At 44.7% G+C, this 9,410-nt stretch overlaps 1 protein-coding gene across 1 annotated transcript in view; it reads left to right on the forward strand.

Moving 5' to 3' along the window:
- SLC6A5 (solute carrier family 6 member 5) overlaps positions 1–4,319 on the forward strand; it is a 51,661-nt gene extending 47,342 nt beyond the window's left edge. The window contains exons 14-15 of the mRNA XM_055415068.2: positions 1,076–1,243; positions 3,993–4,319. Coding sequence (XP_055271043.2) covers positions 1,076–1,243; positions 3,993–4,148 — 324 coding nt within the window. The 3' untranslated portion in view covers positions 4,149–4,319. The remainder of the gene's footprint in view (positions 1–1,075; positions 1,244–3,992) is intronic.
- Positions 4,320–9,410: the final 5,091 nt, after the last annotated feature.

A 9,410-nucleotide genomic window follows, 5' to 3' on the forward strand; every position in this document is an offset into this window, starting at 1 on the left:
GTTTCTTACCACTGTTGTCTGCCCTAGTGCATAGTAACGGGGCATCAAGGGCTGAAAATGAATCATGACCTCTCTTAAAAGGGACAGGGGCGGTGCTTCCCTGGTGGTCCAGTGGCTAAGACTCCATGCTCCCAATGAAGGGGGCCCGGGTTTGACCCCTGGTCCGGGAACTAGATCCCACATGCTGCAACTCAGAGTTCACTTGCTGCAGCTAAAGATCTCATGAGACACAGCTAGGAGCCAAATAAACACTCAGCCAAATAAACAAACATTTTTTTGAAAAAAGCAACAAAAAGGGAGAGGATCCGCTGAGTAAATAGCAGACTGTTGTTTCCAGAAAAGCCCTGTGTTGTCCACCCGGTGTAAAATGGGTCTGCTTTATAGCAGAGAAGTCTGAGACATACGGGTCCCTCAGCCAGTTAGCGACAGAGCTGAGATTAGCCTGTCCCCAGCTCGCCATTTGGTGGCAAGGCCCGTCCACCTTGTGTCACTTGAGGGGGTGGGGCCACCTCTCTCTCTGTCCCACCGCTGATTATAGAACCAAACTTCCTGCTCAGCCACTGCTCAGGGACCACTTAGCCAGCTTTAGAGGCAGCTCCTAGAGATGGTCTTTTCCCCATTCAAGGTGAAAGCAGAGTAGATTCAATTCGCTTTCACATTAACCTAGTGGATTTCCTGCCTATTACTCAGGCTTGATTATCAGTTATAGAAAGCAGAGACAGCCCCTTAAAAACACCCACCATCCCCTCTCCCGCCTCCACCCCTCAGTCACCGTGGTGTACATCCTTTAAATTCGTTCTCTCAGCTCCTCTGAGTATATGGACACCCACATGCATTGCTGAATTTTTATGCGATGGCAAGTACAGCCTCAGCACCTCAGTGTGTGTCAGTTCGTCTCTGGAATCCAGTTCTTTCATTTGGAAAAGGTAGTAATAATACTTCCTTTACAGGATCATCATGGGGGGAAAATGAGCTAAAAGCTATGAAAGCAGTTAGCTCACAGCAGGGGTCTGACACGTGGCTGTTGGGGGCATCACACCCCCTCCTAACACTCATGTTTCTCATTTCTTCCCAGTTTATCCTTTGCTTCAGCTTCTACCAGTGGGAGCCCATGACCTATGGCTCTTACCGCTACCCTAACTGGTCCATGGTGCTCGGATGGCTCATGCTTGCCTGCTCCGTTATCTGGATCCCGATTATGTTTGTGATAAAAATGCATCTGGCTCCTGGCAGATTTATTGAGGTAATTGTATCAGCTCGTACGCCTGCCGTTCCCTCCCAGGGGAGAAGCTCTGAGAGCTCTGTGCTTTAAAAAAAAAAACAACAAAAGATTTGTTAAACTTATTCTAGTGGGAGACTGGGTGATTAAGTGGTTACAGTTGCTATCGTTTCTATCAAACCTGTTTTTATTATGTGTTATTCCTCTAATGGAGGGGCTCAGCCAATCGGCAGGCCAAGCTGTTACTGTGTTCTTCCTCGGAGCAGTGACGGCTCCAAAAAATAAGTGATCAGGTGTCTTCTCTCTCCACGGGCTCCCCCTCCTCCTCTCCCCTCACCCAGAGTTTAAGTCCCAGCGTTTGGTTGTTAACCACACAGCAGATCACCCCTTTCCTGATGTTTCTCTCTGTCGGAGGCACCTCCCCCTCCAAACACCTATTACCAGCTACATTTAAAATCACTAGGCGTAGCTGAGGGATCCAAGCTGATTAACGTGTCATGTAGAATGTAACATCCCCGTAGAATGTAATGAAAGGTCCAGGGCATGGCTGGTATGAGGTGATGCCTATCTTAGTCCTTGCTGAACCCATTTCCCACTCCTCATACAAAAATCTCCCCACCTCACTCCAGACAGGATGGTAAAGGGACAGCCCCTCGCTGAGCCACTGGTGAAGTGTGGTCGAGCTTTTGTTATTCATGAGAAATCAAGTGCTCAGACGTGCTAGGAAGTGTCAGTGCTGCCTTGTCTTGAAGGTCCAGCGGGCTGCTGTTTTGGACCAGATCAGCGCTTCTCAGGGCCTGGCCCAGGGACCTGCAGCATCAAAAAAAGCATCATGAAAGTAAAAGTGTTAGTCCCTCAGTTATGTCTGACTCTTTGCGACCCCATGGACTGTATGTAGGCTCCTCTGTCCATGGAATTCTCCATGCAAGATTACTGGAGTGGGTTGCCATTCCCTTCATTCAGCGGATCTTCCCATCCCAGGGATTGAACTCAGGTCTACCTATGTTGCAGGCAGATTCTTTACCATCTGAGCTACCAGGGAAGCCTGGGAACTTCCTGGAAATGCAAATAATCAGGCTCCAACTCTGCTCCGCTGAACCAGAATCTTGGGGATGTGGGACTCTGTTGGCCATAGTTTAACAAGCCCCCAGGTGATTCTGATGGGTATTCAAGCCTGGGAGGCACTGATGAGAACGCGGTGACGAAGCACGTGTGCAGAGGCGGGTAGTGAAGGACAGCTGCGTGGGGCTTGCTCTCGGTCAGCCAGATTGAGGACGAGCACTCTGGAGCATCTCACGCGGGCTCGGGAGGGGAACAGCAGATGGGAAGAGGCACGTGAGTGAGTGGGCTTCGTGAATGTGCACGCGATGAGGAGGTAGCCTTTGTTTTTCTTGGACTAAAGATGGAGGCCGCGTTGGCAGAGGGAGATGCAGGAGTCTTCTTACTGAAGCAGTGGTCCAGGTTCCATCCTCAGGAAATTCTGCCTGTTGTCTTTTTAAGGTGCATTGACACAGTCCCCTCCCCGCCAAGGATGTCTTGCTCTAGCCTCAGGTGGACACCCACTCCCTGACCTAGTAACCTCTTTCCTTCTGAACAGAAGCTGCGTTAGCCTCTGCTGCTCTTGTCTTAGGCTGAAGTCCTCTAAACTGATAAGTCGGCAATATCAATTTATTAAGGTTAATTTGGGACTCAGAGTTTGCAAACTGATGATTATGGGGAGATTAAACTAACAGCGATAGGAAGCAGCTTCTTTTTAATCGGTAATGAACACACCATTGTTCCCTCTGATGTAGTCAGAAATCTGCCTTCTTTTTCCTTATTCTAGAAAATGCTCCGGTCAAATTATGTTTTCCCTGAAACATTCAGTTGAAGGATTAGCGACATTCCCATTGTTTTTAGCTCGCCTGCAAGAACCCACACTTTTGAACCAAGTCAGAAGCGTATATTTTTGTCAACAGATAACTAAAATCTTTGCTCACTCTTGGCAGTGTATCTTTGGGGTTGAGTGTTTTTTTTTTTTTTCCTGGCCATTTGTATACTTTTGGGAAATATGCTAAACAAAATCCAATTATTTTGATGTAACAACTCACTGCTGAGACTAGAACAAAGTAATTGAGTACATGTCCTTTGCAGACTGTGTTTGGGGGTAGCGAGAGCAGCTTGTGGATCCTCTCCATTTGGAGGGAGGAAATGTACAATTAGAATCTGGTCCCTTTATCTTCTATTAATCTTGTGCAAAGCAAACCCTGAGCAACTGAGGTATTGCTTGCTGCTGCTGCTAAGTCACTTCAGTCGTGTCCGACTCTGTGTGACCCCATAGACGGAAGCCCACCAGGCTCCCCCGTCCCTGGGATTCTCCAGGCAAGAACACTAGAGTGGGTTGCCATTTCCTTCTCCAATGTGTGAAAAGTGAAGTCGCTCAGTCGTGTCTGACCCTTAGCGACCCCACGGACTGCAGCCTACCAGGCTCCTCCATCCATGGGATTTTCTAGGCGAGAGTACTGGAGTGGCTTGCCATTGCCTTCTCCGAGTATTGCTTGCAGGGTGATGTAAATAATTTCAGGTGAACTAAACTAAGTTTCCTCTGGAACGCATTCCTGGCCTCGTTAACTAATGGGGCTGGTCTTCCTAACTGCTTCTGCTGGTTGAGGACCTCTTGGTTCCAGGTGTTCTGGCAAATGTGGTCGCATGCAGTTTGCGGATGGGTGAGTGGTGTCTGGGGGAAAAGGGTGCTTTGCTTCTGTGACCCTGTGTGTCTCTGGCTTCTTTGCAGAGGCTGAAGTTGGTGTGCTCGCCGCAGCCGGACTGGGGTCCCTTCTTAGCTCAGCACCGTGGAGAGCGTTACAAGAACATGATCGACCCCTTGGGGACCTCTTCGCTGGGACTCAAACTGCCAGTGAAGGATCTGGAACTAGGCATCCAGTGCTAGTCTGATGGCATGGGATGGCCCAGACTCGGTTCTCTTTCTCCTCTCTGCCTTTCCCTGCTGCTTTCCCCAGCTGTTTTCCCATTTTTCTTCTTCCTTCTCCCCACATCTCGGTTCATACCCGCGCATGAGGGTGATGACTTAGAAAAGTAGGACATAGTGTTGCATGCTGCAGCCAAGAGCTGGACGGAGCTTGGTTTGCCTGTGTCCACGCCGTCAGTTTCCGGTGGGGTTTACCTCACAGGCTCGAATCAACGAGGGGAGCGCCTCCCAGTGAAGTCACATGTAGATATTCGTGAGTTGGTCTGTAGAGAAGCGTCCTCTGTGATTGTCACTGGTGGGGCCGGTCAGGCTGATGCAGGATAACCAGATGGTTGGTTTGGACTCATTTGAGCCATGTCCTGGTTTCATTCAGGCACACAAATTTCAGGACAGGGTACCTTTGGAGGGTTGGCAGTGGTAAGAAAATGTTTTCAAGTAAGATGAGGCTGGTGGATTCAGACACCCCCAAGGTGATGAAGTTCCCATTTCCATTCATGACTGGGCTCCGTTTCCATCGTTTGGACCAACACTCTCAAGTACGCCAAGGACTCACATGCTTTCTCTCTGCAAGCTGAGAACCTCAATGAAGAGTCGGCTCTATTCCCTCAGTTGGTTTTTTTTTAATGACCATAGTTGTGAATTCTTTGGGTCCTTTCCTCTACCTCTGCGTCATATTATTTGTGCCCGATCTCATCCATTCATACCAGAGTGCCCTGCTAGTTTCTCCATACGTCTAGCACCGTGGTTCCGTGTCACCATCCCATACGTCTTCTCTGCCAAATGTCTCTCTATGAGCTGTAGTTACCTTGTCTCTCAACCTCTGGGAAACAGACTCACCCTGGTTCTGTCTATGTGTTATATATATCAGACACAAACTCTCGAAAGACAGATCATGACTCAGTTTTTACTCTTCACCTTTTCACTGACAGTCAATGCCAATTGTAGCCATTGAATCAAAGAAGTAGAAAGTTGAAGAGAAAGCAACATAATACTGCACTTTAGGTCACTGTAGGTACAGAAGTTTCTGATAGATGCAGGTTAGGTAAGTAGCAAGTGAGCCAATTAGAGCTATTGCTTTTAAGACTACACTTAGCTGATACCATCTGAAGAGTTCCCGATTCACAATACTCACAATCACACTCTAATGAGACCGGATCATATGTCTACAGAGATTGGCGAAGCTGTAACCTCTATTATCTTCTTGTATCCTAAACATGCATATATGAAATTTTTAAAATGTGATGTGTTCACGTAGTGTGTACTTGTAATGGTGTTTTCTGTCCTTATAAATATCTTATGAATCATTGTAGAGATGAGTATAGTGTAGTATAGTCTTTTTTTTCCCTTATAGTAATGATATCTAAACTTAAAATTTTTTCCTTAGGGGAGAACATTGCAATCATTTTCTTATTTGTTTGTCTTCATATTACAGGGTCTCAGGCGAAGTTTTCAGTTCAAATCTTGTATATTGATGTGACTTTTCATCCTTTTCGAGACCCAACAACAGACCTTAAAGTAATACTTTTTAAAAAATAACTTCACTTGTTAAAGAAAAAATAATAACTCAGCTCATCTTACTGAGCTCTTTCTTTTCTGGGGCAGATATCATTGTCATTTGCCATGTCAACTTCAGGTTTTGAAGAGTAGTCTGTGGAAACTTTCAAAAAAAGGAAATGCAGATGGGTTTCGAACTTTAGATTTTTCTTCTCTTTTGTTTTCAAGGCATGTTTGTTCTTCCTCCTCCTGTTCCCTTTTCCTGCTTACTTACCTCCCAGTGCTAGAACTTACTGGAATCCATCACAGAGACTAAACCCTAAACTTCCCCTAGAGTTAGCTTTAGGAAACTGAGCCGTGAACTTCCCGTCCCAGTGTTTCCCATAGAGGCCTGTCCAGCATTAACATTGGTTTCCCCGAGAAAGCCATATTGGAAAGAAGTCCTGAGGGCTCTAGCAGATCCTGCACGGTGGTACTAAAAATTAGCCTCTCCCCTTTTTATCTGATGGGGTGGGAGAGGAAGGGAGGACTAGCTTTGGTTTGGAAAGGATTTGCAGCCTTTCCAATTTGAACATTGAAGAAAATCACTGAAATCAATTAGCATCCTCCCATGGGAACGATGGGTTTGCATCAGGATGCGTGGTTTCTGGCTTTCCTGTCTTGCCTCTTGGCTAAAGTTTGAGTCGGGTGCTGGATGCCAACCTAGTTTCTGTTAATTATTGCTGTTGTGATTAAAAAGGGGGTGAGGTAAACTCATGGATGCTACCAGATTTGTTTTGTACACACTGCAAGTTTGATTCATTGTGAGAATGGGGACAGCCTCATTAATTAGTGTGTTTTGTACTTGGGGGCAGTGACATTTGTGTTCATTACAATTTGTCCAGTTAAGACCCAGGGACTGTTCCCTGAGCAACTGGGTTTTTGTGTGTCTGTCTGTCTGTGTTTTTAAAACTTTTTTTCCTACAGTGTCTAAGTTTTATGTACAGTGTCCTTAAAGGTGGAAGGTTCTAAGCCTATCTGGGAATGGTTACCTTGTGAGTTTAGTTTTGTCTCTTTCTACAGTCGTGTTTAACTTTCGAGGCTTTCCTTGCCAGAGTAGTGTTCGGTATCTGAGTTGTCTCCACTCATGGCCAGTCTGCTCATGCTGTACCTCCCCTAGACTTCGTTGGGACGCTAAGAGCTGAGATGCATATGACCAGATGGATGTTTCCATGCTATTGAAATGCACAGTCAAGTGGAAGGAAAAAAATGAACAAGTAAAGATGAAATGAACAGCATTGTCATAAAGTGCCACTTGAGAGTTCCCCTTAAACGGAGGCAAAAACCGAGTTGCTGAGGAAAGGCTTGGATTGGTTCACTGTACAGAAAGAATGGTGGGGTGTTTTCTACTTGTGAAATTGTTTCCTAACACCAACAAATGCCAGAAACCCATTCTGAGAAAAAAAAAAAAGCCATATGTTAAAAACAGTAACCCTGTGATATCCTTAAAGGAGAAAAATATGTGTATGTCTTAACAATTGGTGTTGTGGCTTCTTATGCATTTATTTGTCTTGTGTATTAGTAACTTTTAATCTCTTTAAGACTGTGTGTTTGTTATGTACAAATGTGTCCAGTCTGGTCTTTTTTCTCTTTCTCTCATATTATTTATTGCATGAAACCTGTGGTCAATGCAAAATCTCGATGACCTCAATGTCTTTGAAATTTCCAATGTGTCTTTAATAGGTCAGAAATGGAGTCAACTTGTATTTCAGCGAGCGGCACTTTAAAAGGACGTTGAACACAATGACCCGGAAATGGATAAGACTTGGGTTGTCTTTGCTAATGTTGCACTGGAGTTGAGTTTTCCTTTAAGTTCTAATTCTGTTATCTCTCTGTGCCTCAGTGCTTCTGATAAACTTGACCTGTCAGCATGGTTTTCCCATGCCTAAAACTAAGATTTTTTTCTTTTCTCTTTGTTCCCTTGGCCATTGGTCATCATTCTTTTCACCAGAGACTTGCACAGTAACTATTGCTTCATGTAAGTGTGATGGCAAGATCCTGCTGCTGCTGCTACCTGGATTTGGGTCTGTGACACACTTCTGCAGGCTGGGTGGTAGGTTCTCTGGCAGAGAAAACAGGCCATGGCCAACAAATGAGTGTCACCTCTGTTTCCTCCTGGGTTTTGTGTAGGAAACCTCCAGGCTGGGAGCAAAGGTTTGGATGATCAGATCTTAATGCTGATTTCTCTGCAAAGTGGTCTGAGGACTTGCAAAAGTAAAGCTATCTTTTCCTGGATTTTGCTTCAACTGTACAGAAAGGCCAAGTGATTTTGAATTGTGGTCTCTGCTTTGGTCACCTCTGAGCAGCCCGCAGCCAAAGAGAAAGTGTTCTCAGATTGGGTATTTATCACCCCTGAAGAGGGAGCAGTGGCTTGATTTACCTGCCATAGATTAAATACATCTTCAGGTAACCATTTGCCTTATAGGTGTATTTTATTGTTAGGATGATACTTAGTAACTGACTAGGAACTGTTTTGTGTCTCATTTTTTTTGGTCTTTGTTTTGCACTTTATATGGACCTATCATGGGATAGGTTTATTCTTTAACTGCGTACTTGGCTATTGTCCTTAATGCAGGCATCTTATGTGGTCCTGTCGCCTATGAATAAAGATATGTTCCCTAATCAGGTCCTTATATTTTTTCATTAACTGTACATGAAAAAAATATATTACATTATAAATGATGCATCATATATATATATCTTATAGAGTACATATTATATACTGTGCATTATTCACTTAAGAAGTCATTATTCTTGAGGCCCTACCTCAAATTTTGTATTTATGTGTACAAATGCAATTTATGGTATTATATATTTGCCTATTATATACTGATATAAATTAGAATTTATCCTAATAATGTATGAGTTGAAAACCCCCTAAATAAATGTCAATGTTTCAAAACCCGATTGCTACAGAATTGTGTCTTTTTCAAATCCGCTAGTCACATTCTTTCTTTCGTAACAAATGGCCTTCAGGTATTCCCAGGATTGATCTGTTTTGTTGGGAGAAACCTGGAACAGAAATGGAAAACTGCCCTCCTGGGAAAATGAGATATTGCACTGCTGCAGAAACAAATATCAATTAAATTGTTATATTCGGAGCCATCAGAATACACTATTGTTTGCTGAATTATTAATCACCCCTCCTGGGGAAGGAGAGGGAGGGAGGGATGGAGGATCTGAGTGCATCTGAGCAGAAGGACTGGGCAACTTAAATCCTTGGGTATATTTTAATGACCACTTTGTCAGTTTTCAATTCAACTTTATTTCAATTCTGCAAACATTTATGTCGCTCCTCCACTGAGTTAGACCCCAGGCTATGCTGAATAAAAAATAAAACAGTCCCGGAGCTCATGGAACACAGAGCTAAGTAAAAAGACTACATATATTAAACCAGCACACAAGCAAATCAATACATGTCATTCGTCTCCTTTTAAGTGTGTGGAGCCCCCATGTTCCCCACCCTTCCCTGGGCAAAGAGGAGCCCTGAGCTCTGGGGTCTTGTGTGGAGACTGGCAGCTGTGCATTCCTGTCGGATCCTATTAACCCAAAAGCTTGACCCTGTCTTCCTCCAATGAATCCAAACACGCTCTACCTCCAACTTCAGCTGCCATTTCGGGCTGGCTGTGGCGCTAAGCCACACCACTCTTAGTGGGGAAAGATATGCTCTCGGAAGCTGATGTTGCAAAC

Source organism: Moschus berezovskii, chromosome 25 (assembly GCF_049115385.1).
Source record: "Moschus berezovskii isolate FMDL1 chromosome 25, NW_MosBer_1.0, whole genome shotgun sequence".
Taxonomy (NCBI): Eukaryota; Metazoa; Chordata; class Mammalia; order Artiodactyla; family Moschidae; genus Moschus; species Moschus berezovskii.